Source organism: Podarcis cretensis (assembly GCF_951804945.1).
Source record: "Podarcis cretensis genome assembly, chromosome: 9".
Lineage (NCBI taxonomy): Eukaryota > Metazoa > Chordata > Lepidosauria > Squamata > Lacertidae > Podarcis > Podarcis cretensis.
The window spans coordinates 52,495,208-52,508,000 of NC_137178.1; the positions used below are offsets into that span (position 1 = coordinate 52,495,208).

Consider the following 12,793-nt stretch of genomic DNA (forward strand, 5'->3'; position numbering starts at 1 on the left):
TTGTTTTTTTAAAAAAGGAGTTACTAAGGACACAATCACTAACGATTCCAGATGAGAAAGAAAAATGGCAGATGTCTTAAAAAAATAATAAAGACAATGTAGCTGCACAAAAAGCTGAGTAATAAGCTGAAAATAGAAGCAACCTTCAAAAAAAGGGGGAAGGAAGGGCAGGTCACCAGGGACACGTAGCCCAGACTTGTAAGAGCCATGTCAAGAAAGCTAAGAATGAGCCAATGCGGGCAGGACACAAAGTTGTATGAAGAAAGTAGTTAAGAATCTGCATGCTAGAAAGGGCCGAAGAAATATTTTACTTCGAGCTGAAGATGAACTTCTATTTTACATACTTGCTTCTAAGTCTTAGTATTTTAAAACATGCTGCTTTTTAAAAAAGGAATCAGAATCAGGATTGGGAAATGGGACATGCATTTTTCATATACTTCTTATCATCAAATAGAATATATAAATAAAACTAAGAACCACAAAAAAATGTGTTTAGGAGCAGGCTGAATTTATACTCTTCACAAACTACCACTTGCACAACACTCCTGCCTAAACTGAAATGTGAATGTAAGCATGCAAAACTGCTTTAAGGCCTGGATCCAGTAAGGATCAGCGTTCCAAGAACCATTTGCCATCTATTAGAAAAGAAGCACCTTTAAAAAAAAAAAAAAAAAATCTTAAGGTATTCTATAGTGGTCAAAAAGCTTTGAAAAGGCTCAAAAAGCATTTCATATAGCCATTTCTAAAAGGCTGAAGAAGTACCTCACAAGTTTGATTGTGCTACATGATTGTATATGAAAGATAATAGTTTAGTCCTTACGCCATATTGAAAAACTGCACTCTTGTGTCATGACATTAATTTCTCCAATTCTAATGGTATTGACTTGGGGGGGGGGGGGAATACCATTTCTATCAACAGTTTGCTTTCAGGTAAATAACCCCAGGATTGGGCTGCAACAGTTACCAAAGTTAACTAAAAGTAACCTTTTACTGCTCTTCAGTCTGCGGTAACTGATACTTTATTTTGACAGTAATAGTTGATCTCTTCCTTCAATCTATTTTAGCAATGAGGTTAGAGCATAACTGCAAATCTACATATATTTTCATTTTCCAAACTAGAATTTCTGAACTAGCAAGTGATCCCACTATTCTAGTGATTGTAGTAATCCACCCCATAGGTCATAACATTTCAATACAACCTATGTATTAGAGACTGGACATCGGGTCAAGAGTTAAAAATGATATAAAATGCTAGTGCTCTTCTGCTAGCTTTCACATCACAGTGTAGGAAGCTAGTGAGGAAAATAAAAATCTTTTGTGAGCATAGACACAATACAAGGGATCTGCTTCTTTCCGTGGAAGTCTGGTCTGTTTGAATAAGAACTGAATTCTGCAACCTTGCGATTTACACGTGTCAGAATTTGCATAAGTTCAAGTTTTGTAGCATGCTGTTTCAGCATCCCGCACAGTGATTGTATAAACCAGGAGCCATCTGATGAGTTCCTCCAAGAGTAGTAGCCTATAAGAAAAAAAATGAATTGAATAAAATATAATGTTCTTCAAAATGAGACTACAAAAGCTAATCATGTTTGAGAATCAGAATTGGGAGGGACCCCAGGATCATCCACTCCATGCAGTGCAGGAATCTTACTTTTATTAAACTGATTAAGGTCACAATCACCCCACCACAACTAGATAACTTTGCCCCAGAACAAGGGTGTTCATTCAGTTTAGTAAAGGGCTTCACATTAATCTCATTCAACTTTTATTTGTCCTGCTGTTAAGCCTACCGCCCCTTAGTCTCAAATATTCCCCAAGAGAAGTCTTGAGATTAAAAAACCATCTTCATACATGGCCATGTTGATTTGGAGATATTTTCCACTTAGGCTACCTAGCTAGTGCATGCGGGTTGATGGGCCAGTAACATTTTTGTACATGAAACGGTTTTACAAAAGGAGGGAGAAGTATTCAGGCACCTTTGTTGGACTAGGACATGGGTCGACAAACTAAGGCCCATGGGCCGGATCAGGCCCAATTGCCTTCTGGATCCAGCCCGCGGAGGGTCCGGGAATCGCCGCATGGATCGCCAGCGCGCATGTTCTTTCCCTCTCCCTCACACAGTGCCACCGCCTCCTCCCGCCCTCCTACTGGCTTCTCCCCACCCTGCCTAGAGGAGGAAGGGAGCTGGGCTTTATTGATGCCAGCAGCAGCAGTGCTCAAGCGGCCCACCATTTTAAGCAGCCCCTTTCGTGCGCCACTCATCGTCCCTCCACTGCCGCCAGCCCCTGCCGCTCGCAAGACACAGGTAAGCAGCCACAAGGTGCTCGTCCGGTGCTGTGGAGAAGGGAGGGGAGAGTCGTGGGGGGGATGTCTTATAGTCCAGCACCCCACAAGGTCTGAGGGACAGTGGACCAGCCCCCTGGTGAAAAAGCTTGCTGACCCCTGGACTAGGAGATGCATTAAATAAAAAGTTATAAAGCCATCAAGCCATCGATTTATTTTGACCACAAGGCTGCATCTTTTATTCATTTATCTTACCAGGAGCAGTTGAATAGGCATATAGGAAGTCGGCTTCTACAGGTATTTTCTGACATGTGCTTTCATCCGTGCCACTGTCTGTTTCAATACCAGAATCAAGATCTGTTCCTCTACAAGCCTACGCAAAGGAAGACAGAAGAGTAAGTGCTAGCCAGAAATATTACCATTATTGGCTCACTGAAAATGGCAACGGTCGGATACAAATGAACACAAACAAGGAATAAGAGGACTCGTTTATGCACACCTTGAAAGGGGAGGCATGCTAATCTTGATGAGGTATGAGTTTCAAGTTGAACTTTGCAGTTTTGTGACATGGAAAAGCCATTCTGAGTCAGAGAAGAAGTTCACAGCACTTTTAGAGCACTCTGCTAAAACTGTGGTCACAGGTGAGAAAACCACCAACCTAAACTGAAACAGTAAGAAATGCTTTTCTGAATTGGTTATGGTTTAGAGGCGTTGGTCAAATGCTTAGTTTTGGCCATTTTTGTTTCTCAGTGAAAGCCCTGACTAATGTTTCTGAAGGATGTCCAAGTAGACAAGCTTTTACTAATTAGTATAAAGCAGGCTTCCTCAACCTCGGCCCTCCAGATGTTTTTGGCCTACAACTCCCATGATCCCTAGCTAGCAGGACCAGTGGTCAGGGATGATGGGAATTGTAGTCTCAAAACATCTGGAGGGCTGAGGTTGAGGAAGCCTGGCATAAAATAATGTGTTCTCATTATTAATGCATTATTCTGTAGGAGACCTAAAATTAAATGACAAATACAAAATCATCATAATGAAAATAAACAGGGATCATGGCAGTTGGGGCAGTTCTCTTGTTTTCCATCTGTTTACCATAGTCAAAAAAAGCAGGGAACTTAAAGAATAATTCTTAGCAGCTGCCACACAACTATGATCCTAGTGTCTAAGCTTGTGCATTTTCTAAAATCACTGTTAAGATTTTCGTTTTGGGTTTCAATGGCCAGTTTTAAAGGAAGAGAATTTTTAGTTTGTTTGTTTTTTGTATTGCTGCTATCCTCTCTAAGCAGTAGGAATGGTATGGAAACTGAAATATTAACACTGCTAGAAAGCAAAAAATTAACACTACCAGACACACTGGATATATTTTATATTCCCAGAAATGTAACCATAGATCTTATGCTTATAGTATAATGTAGACATAACATTTCCTTTTATCTTTGAGAAACTTTTTTTGTTTTTTAAAATGAAAGTCTTCACAGTATTGTCATCTGTTCAATTTTGCACAATTACCTGAATAAAGAAGAGCTTTGGCTTTCCTGCCAAGGACTTGCATCTGTCTCCTCTGAAGAGACTTGTTAACATTTTTAGCTCCAGAGGACCATCTGTACCATAGATGAGTCCATCCTCTCCATGGCTTAACAAGACACAAACAAAACTGCTTCTCTTGTTGTGATCATCCTTGGCAGCTTCAAAAAACCCAGGTGGAGGGAAAACATTGTTTAAGTATTCAGAAATTCCAAATACTCATTTGACATTTTTTCAACAAGAAGCTTTTAGGCAATAGCAAAACTTGAAGCACAATAATGCTTCCCTCAAACGAACAAATAGACAAAGTGAGACAAACATTGTCGATCGTATAGCTTCTTTGGGATAAGCAGCATAGTAACAGGATAATTTAACGTTCCTATGAATTTGTGGCAACTGTAAGGCTACCTTAGGCTTGAATGCAGTTACATTCTCCCCAAAGTTGCCCTGCTCTTGCCATACTAATATCTGAAGGATAAATCCTGCTGATATGCCATAGAACCCTTTTTATAGGTAGGAGGCAGTGACAGCAGTTATTAGCAGGCTTATTATATAAATGAGTATCGAAAAGAATCTTATTAAAGCAAATAGTAGTGTGGGAGAGCATTATAAGTGGAAATATTTAAAGAAAGTTGGGTATGACAAATGAAAGGGTAACAAAATCAGGACTGAAAGTGGCTTCTATTCTAGAATGAGCTTAGTGTCTAGACTGAAATATTTTCCTGAGTGAAGAATATATATCTTGACATTCCTAATCAGGAAGGAATATTTTTAGTTGCCAGTTCAGACTCTGAAGTTATCCAAGTTAGAAATACCAATTACACTGCTTAAGGCTTAAGCAAAATTAAAATATAATTTTAAAATCTTAACATAAGGAGAGTTCATGAAAGCAGACACGGAGGTGGATTGTATTCAGTACCTGGGGCACAACTTCCAAATCTTGTTGCTGGGCCTGCAAACACATTGTTCCATGATGGACCTGGTCCACATATGCATTCCCTCAAGGTGGTCAATTCTGATCTCCAGCTGTTGAGGGGACTGTATCTAGACTTGCCCATTTCCAACAGATGACTTAAGACTGTCAGAGCAGACTTTTTGATGGTAATCTATGCTTTCAGATCCTCCTACTCAGTGGTGCGCATGCAGCCTGCTGCTACACAAAGGGACCCTTAACCCTTCTGCCACACCAGGTGTTCTAATTATTATTTAATATCAAAGTTCCTCATTGCTAAGAAGAGCGGACAACACAAAAACCCAAGAGTTTATATTTTATATTTTGGCACAACAGGCAATACATCATCCACCAAATCACTACTTACCATTATGCAAAACTTCAATAATCTCCCTACATGTAAGATCATTATAAGGCTTGACTGTGTACCCCAAGGTCCTGAATGTGTCTACAACATGTGCAGCATCTGCATCTGTACCAGATCGATATGCCATCCCTTTAGATAAAAAAGAAAATAAGTTGCATTGACTTAATTTTTGAAAACAGTGTATGCCACAGGCAAATTCTGCTCAGTTATATGAAAATAAAATATGGGAAAGCACAGCTGGAGCCTGAAGACTTGTTCCTATATGAAATATATCAGGATTTATGGAAGACATTCCACCCTGTAAACACAGAAAGAATGGAAACAACGGGTGCACTGGTTTTATTGCAGATGAACAATTGAACTTGGCATCACCCGGCGATCCATGGAAGGACCAACCTTGTATATAAATAAAACATGTATAGAAAAAACCTTGTGCAGTCGTACCTCGGAAGCTGAACAGAATCCCTTCCGGAAGTCCATTCGACTTTCAAAACATTCGGAAACCAAAGCACGGCTTCTGATTGGCTCCAGGAAGCTCCTGCAGCCAATCAGAAGCCACGGAAGCCCCATCAGACATTCGGGTTCCAAAGAACGTTCGCAAACTGGAACATTCACTTCCGGGTTTGCGGCGTTCGGGAGCCAAAACGTTAGACCCGCAGGGCGTTCGGGATCTAAGGTATGATTGTACTGAGCTTGGAAGGAAAAGGAACAATATTGTCAGGCTTCATTTAGGTGTAATGAAGTCACCTAACTGTGTGCTTAAAGCACAGCGTTGCTATTTAAAAGGGGTGTTGGAAATCTGTGGCCCTCCACATGTTTTGAGACTAGAACTCCCATCGTCTCTGACAAATGGTCATGCTGCCTGGGTCTGATGGAAGTTGGGAGGCCAACATCTGGGAGGCCACAAGTTCCTCTCTCCTGATATTAAGACCAACAGCTCTCTCCTATGCAGATTTAGGCATGTTTGAATTTACGGACTTCCTTAAGCATACAACAGCCAACTTTGAGAAAGACTAAGCAGTAGATATATTTCACTTTTGACAGTTTAAAGCAGGTTACAGGGAGGGAAGCCTTACCGGCAGGGGGAGAAAGGTTTTTTTTTAAAAAAAAATTACCAGTAGCTGGATGGAAGTTTTTATTGTTGACTAAAAGACACATTCCCATTTCAGGGTGATCCATTCTGTAACTCTCATCTGCCGGTATCACAGAGTCCACAGATTTGCTAATAGGTATGCTCTTCCTAAGGAAAAAATAAAACACAATGTAAAACTAAACTCTCTCTCTCAAATTTTCAATTTTCTGATCCTGAATTTAAAAAGCAGACTGAGGCTACAATCCTACACACATTTGCCTACAAATAAGTCCAAATGAATTCAAAAGGACTTCTGAGTTTGCATGTATATAATTATACTGAAAATTTGATATCTTTTGGATTTTGCACAAGTTCAGAACAGCATGAATGTTATTGCTGAATGAGAAATTGCTAGCAAAACAACAACAACCTAGTTATAAACAGTTCCCTCAAATATCCACTATTAAATAAATACAATGGAACAAAGAAAATATTTCATGTTTTTATTACAGTGGTACCTTGGTTTACATATGCTTCAGGTTACATACGCTTCAGGTTACACACTCCGCTAACCCAGAAATAGTGCTTCAGGTTAAGAACTTTGCTTCAGGATAAGAACAGAGATCGTGCTCTGGCGGCGCGGCGGCAGCAGGAGGCCCCATTAGCTAAAGTGGTACCTCAGGTTAAGAACAGTTTCAGGTTAAGAAGAGACCTCCGGAACGAATTAAGTACTTAACCCGAGGTACCACTGTACTATTAGATAGACTGGATAATTGAGAACAGATCTGATCCTTTGAGCACATGAAATAGATTAATGAGATGTAAACTCTCCCCTACACTGCTGAGCTGCATTCAAGATGTTTGGGATGAAATAAATATGACAGAACCATAGTAGGAAGAATGAGAGAAATGTGCAAAGATTTTTCACACAAGAAGCTCAAAAGAGGTTTTATGACTGCAAGACCTCCATTGAGCATTTTGTATTCACCTTCTATACAGCAATACTGCTATTATCATTATTATTAGTTAATGTGTTAACTGCCCTTCAACAACATATCCCTGGGCAGGTTACAGCAATTTAAGATTCAGAATTAAAACAGATTATAGTCACAGGAATAGGGTCTAACATCATAGCTATGTAATATAAACCACGTAAGAGGGGATCAAATTGGCTCTAGTCGTTTTTGTATTAATCTGAGAGGAACAACAGTAGTCCTTGAAAAGTACAAGTGAATTTTAAAAATAAGCGTTTGAGTGCTTTTTAAAAGTGGGATGGTGAAGAAACCAGTATACACCAAGTGAGGATCCTATGAACAGATCTCAAAATGACTAAAGTTACAAGAGTTTTTAGCCTTAATTCTGTGAATTTATTCGCATAGTCTCTCTTACAGACCTCATTATGCATGGATTTTACAATAAAATATGAATCACAACAATACAAAAGGGCAGACAAGGTCTCTGAAAACAAGTTGTTTTGGCACATAGCTGATTATAGTCGTACCTTGGTTGTCAAACGCCTTGGTACTCAGATGTTTTGGCTCCCAAACGCCACAAACCCAGAAGTGAGTGTTCTGGTTTGCGAACGTTTTTCTGAAGCCGAATGTCCAACACAGCTTCTGACTGAGTGCAAGAAGGTCCTGCAGCCAATCAGAAGCCATGCCTTGGTTTTCGAACAGTTTCAGGAGTCGAATGGACTCCATGAACAGATTAAGTTTGTCAACCAAGGTACAACTGTACATGAGCACATCTCCTGTGTATGCTTTTTCTTTGGAGCAATCTTCTAGTTACAAGAGCAACTAATAGTCCTAACACCAAAACATACTGGGACATATTCAGCTAATAAGCTGTGATTCCTGAATTGCAAAGGTTTGAACTAGATTACCCTTGGGGTCCCTTCCGATTCTACAATTCTATGATGCTATGACATGGCTGTGCAAGCAGAAGCCAACACAACAGGACTTCCCCTTCTCCTTCTGCAAATATGCTCTGAGATAGGGGACAACCTCCAGAACAGCATGTGTGGGAGATGAGGGGAGAATGTGATGTAGGAGAAGAGGAACTGGAATTGTCTCATTAGTGCTACACTGAATAAAATCCACTGATTATTTGCGATTACAGTGGTACCTCGGGTTAAGTACTTAATTTGTTCCGGAGGTCTGTACTTTACCTGAAACTGTTCTTAACCTGAAGCACCACTTTAGCTAATGGGACTTCCTGCTGCTGCCACGCCACCGGAGCACGATTTCTGTTCTCATCCTGAAGCAAAGTTCTTAACCTGAAGCACTATTTCTAGGTTAGCGGAGTCTGAAACCTGAAGTGTATGTAACCCGAGGTACCACTGTAATTGAGAGCTCATCTGCATTTCCCTCAATGATTACTCCATCAATGCATTATGAATTAAAAATCGGAGTCCTAGTTGTTTAATACATTGGTACCTCGCAAGACGAATGCCTCGCAAGACGAAAAACGCGCAAGACGAAAGAATTTTCCGTTTTTTTGAGTCGTTCTGCAAGACGAATTTCCCTATGGTCTTGCGAGTTCGCTAAGCTGTTAATAGCCGCTAAGCCATTAATAGCCGCTAAGCCGCTAATAGCCGTGCTTCGCAAGATGAAAAAACCGCAAGACGAAGAGACTCACAGAATGGATTAATTTCGTCTTGCGAGGCACCACTGTACACTTGTTTTCTTGATTACTTGCCTTTCTCAACTTATTCAAGTGGCATTCCTAAGATTGGTACCCTTCTTGTATTTTCCTCTCATTTTTACATAAGATTAAGTCCAGGGAGTTGCTGCATTTTCACTGCTGTTTGCTTGCCTTGTCTTTCCATGTAGGATAATGGCTAATGGCAAGGAGGAGTCACAACTCACCATCAGTTGGTGCCAGGCCCATGGGAGGAATGGATATATTATGGGGTGGACACTCCATATATTTTGAGGGAGATCTAAAGCAAAGCCGAAGCCTACAGTGGCTAGAAGAGAAGAAAAAGACCACCACAAAGAACCAACCAACACCAATAGCCAAAATCCCCACTTACCCTTCAGAACCAGGGATTTTTTTTGCATCTGTCACAGTTTGTGAGGATTTCATAATATGGTTTATGTCTGCCATAGTTGTTTCTGTAAACAAAGGATAAAGTGTTATCATCAGAATTTTTTAATGCCAATCAATGCAAGGAGAAAGCAAAGCTTCTGGAAAATAAAATTGTGGCCTCCCATGTATCAATAGAACAGATAAAGAAAAATTAAAAATGAGCTGCCCCCAACTTCCCTCAGACAAGGAGAATACAACCCTGAGGCATAATTATTCTGAAGGAGCATAAATTTAGCTGAAAGCTAGGCATTTTTAATAAACCCACTAAGGGGAAATGCAAATGGGTAGTTTATAGCAATTTACAACACTTGGCTACCTGTTCAGGTTTAAAGTCAAATACAGGGTAGAAAAAATACTGCTTCAAAAATAACTTTATACAGTGGTACCTCGGGTTACACACACTTCAGGTTACATACGCTTCAGGTTACACACTCCGCTAACCCAGAAATAGTGCTTCAGGTTAAGAACTTTGCTTCAGAATAAGAACAGAAATTGGGCTCCGGCGGTACAGCAGCAGCAGGAGGCCCCATTAGCTAAAGTGGTGCTTCAGGTTAAGAACAGTTTCAGGTTAAGTACGGACCTCCAGAACAAATTAAGTACTTAACCCAAGGTACCACCGTACCTGAAAATCAACAGTCTGTTAAAATTAAGCAACTTGGCCACAAAAGATCCATCCATCAGCAGACATCTGTTTTGATTTTGTGCAGTCAGACATATGCTCTGTCACTGACTGTTTGTTTCTTTTCCACAACACCAATGCTAACGTACTGAAGCATCGAAGCTCTTGGGAGGACAACACAGTTACTAGCTAGCTAGCTTCACCGGAGTACTAAAGCATTACCTCATCTAATGCATTGATGTCATATTCTGTCAAGCAGAATATACATCTCTCTGGGGAGGATGATCTCATTCTACAAAGGATGAAAGAAAGGCTTCTAGGAAAGTTAACAGATATTCTGCTTTGAAGTTCCTCCTCCCTTAGGTAAGAAACATTTTGAAGGGCACATAAAGTTATGAGGCTTCTAGGAAAAGTCAGTAACAATACAGCTGACATGATTGGTCTTTTTACCCATTACATGTAGGATCATTATAGAATCAAGAAATTCTACAGTTGGAAGGGACCATGAGGATCATCTAGTCCAGCTGCCTGCAATGCAGGAATCTTTCGTCCAATGTGGGGCTCAAACCCAGCCTGCAGGTGTGTGTATACACACCTTTCTGACTTGAATGTGGCTGGAATGAAGCCAACCGTGCAAAGATAAAAGTCACTTTCATTGCTCCATCTATTTTTTTTTTGCCTCTGGTCCTGCTCACCACTGACATGGTAGGCTCACAAGACATTCCCGTAATCAGAAGTTGTTGCAATGGGATCTGCTCAAAATGTGTTGCTGTGAAAGCCTATGATAAAAGTGGCTACTGTACTATGCATCACATAAAAGCCCTTTCACTAGTTGTTGGCTATGGTGCCTTTTCTACCATTTGCTACTTGATGCAATAATCACAAAAGGAAACTGCCATCTAGATGCAACCTAAATTGATCTGCACGTTTTCACATGTCAATTGCTCCCAACGAGCTTTATTTCTACATATATCTGTTTATGTTGACTTAGCCACAAACATTATAAATATGGAAAATGTTTTCTGGAGCTCTTGACACTAGTGACTTTCATAGACTTGACTGAGAACATAGATAAGCAAAACTAGCTAGCCTATTATTGTGAAACTATACTTCTCCTCTTTAACCTTGTTTATCAATCCATACACTCTTATTTTCACTTTTAACAGGAAGATACAATGAATTGCACAAGGCTGAAAAGATCTAGGCGCCTATCTGCAACTGTCAGTATAGCGCCATAGTGTGTCATTCCTCCTTGGAAAACTGAAAAGGTTAATTCCGAATAAAGTTTAGTTTCTAGTACAGAGCGGTTAGTGCTGATGACATTAAGACAACAATGTTTTCCTTTGTTGGAAAATAATATTTTGACTCTCATTGACTTTGTTTTCCTCCTTTTTTGAGAAAAAAGGTGCTGCTGCTTTATGATTGTGAGAGTTCACATTAATATTCAACTGCTTTAGTCTCAAGCTTTCCAATTTCTCCATCCACAGGCCAACTGACTAATTCTTAAGTTACCACTGAAATTTTACATAAAGCCAAAATCATATTGATTTTGGTAGTTCTTCCTTGGGTAATAATTATCACCAGATTTTGTTCAAAATGAAATTCAAAAATTCCTCCTCAGGCAAAACACCAATTTCAAGGGAAATCTAAAGCATTCCTGCAAGACTGGCAACGTTTTCCAGATACTGTTGTAGTAATTTTTTGTTAAGACTGACAGCATAATTTCATATATTAATCTAAGCCATTTGAGTGAGGATTAGTTCATGGGTAATGCTGCCATGAAGTCTTTGGTGGAAGGGTGATAAATTACTATGTTTCCATCTTGGTCTCCAAGCAAAACCTATGACAGGAAAAACTCAGGTTTTAAAACTGGCAAGATTGCTAACTACAGAAACAGACAAGATGGCATTATTAAGCAACCCTTTCGATATGCCAAGTACTCCCATTGGGCTATTGATCAATTCAAGTGCAGCATACACAATTATCACAAATTTTAATTGCGATTCAAATTAAACCAAAGTAGTTTAGCTACCATCCCCTGCTTTGGTACTCACAAACAAGATTATAGTCCTTCCCTTCTGCAGAAACTAGCATACTAATGGGTGTTTGGGGAGTGGTGTTTGTTTTTTTAAGCACTACTTCACTAATTCTTTCATATCCAGTCACAGAAGGATGCCACATGTCTGATGAGCTGAAAGAATATTAGAACAAAAACAAGAGACAGTGAAGGGGAGATTTCTCAACTCTACCACCAAGCCACATGTGTGGGGGGTGGGTTCAGAGAAAACTTGCTGCATGCTGCTGAAGTAAGATCTCTCGTCTGCTTCCGCTCTGTAAAAAAAAAGAAAAGAGAGAACGGGTCCCCTCTTGTTTGCAGCTCAGCGAACACTGGGCTGGATTCAGACCTGCCAGCTCCTCGCCTGGTTCCTAAATAAAAGGCTCGAGGGCATCCGTGATCCGCGCCTCAGATGCGCTGGGACGGAAAGAAGTAGGAACAATAAGCAACTATGGCGCCGAGCAGCTGCAACAGCAGCAGGGGCTGCCGGAGGAAGGGGGAAAGCCGAGCAGGAGAGAGGCTGGGGGGGAGGCGTGGGAATGGGTGGGGAAGCAACAGTTTCCCGCAGAGAAACTTTTCTTTGTTTTACCTTTGCCGTCTGCTTTCCCCGCGCGCTTCCTGCTATCAAAACAAGGAGCGCCACGCCGGGCGGGGAGGGCGCCTGCAGGCTTCCCTGAGGGGGGAGAAAAAGCAGCAGCCTGGGCGATCCGCGGGCTACTGACCTCGGACGCCTCCTCCTCCTCCTGCGGTTGCCCGTTTCCCTCTTTGGACCCAAGTGCCTGGCGGAGGGCGCTCCCTCTTTCCTCCGCACTTTGCTCCTTCGCTCCGTC

The 12,793-nt window shown here is 40.9% G+C and overlaps 1 protein-coding gene across 2 annotated transcripts; it reads right to left on the minus strand.

The window, feature by feature from the left end:
* Window positions 1–665: 665 nt before the first annotated feature.
* On the minus strand, window positions 666–12,783 carry CASP3 (caspase 3). 2 transcript variants are annotated; one of them, XM_079989948.1, is made up of 7 exons: window positions 12,686–12,783; window positions 9,233–9,314; window positions 6,242–6,366; window positions 5,127–5,255; window positions 3,793–3,968; window positions 2,539–2,656; window positions 666–1,519 (listed from the first exon to the last, which is right to left on the minus strand). In XM_079989948.1, exons 2-7 carry the CDS (start codon window positions 9,304–9,306, stop codon window positions 1,293–1,295), a joined length of 849 nt encoding a protein of 282 aa, XP_079846074.1. In that variant the 5' UTR covers window positions 9,307–9,314; window positions 12,686–12,783; the 3' UTR covers window positions 666–1,292. The 2 variants fall into 2 exon arrangements, with proteins under 2 accessions (XP_079846074.1, XP_079846073.1); XM_079989947.1 differs by lacking the exon at window positions 12,686–12,783 and adding an exon at window positions 12,553–12,655.
* Window positions 12,784–12,793: the final 10 nt, after the last annotated feature.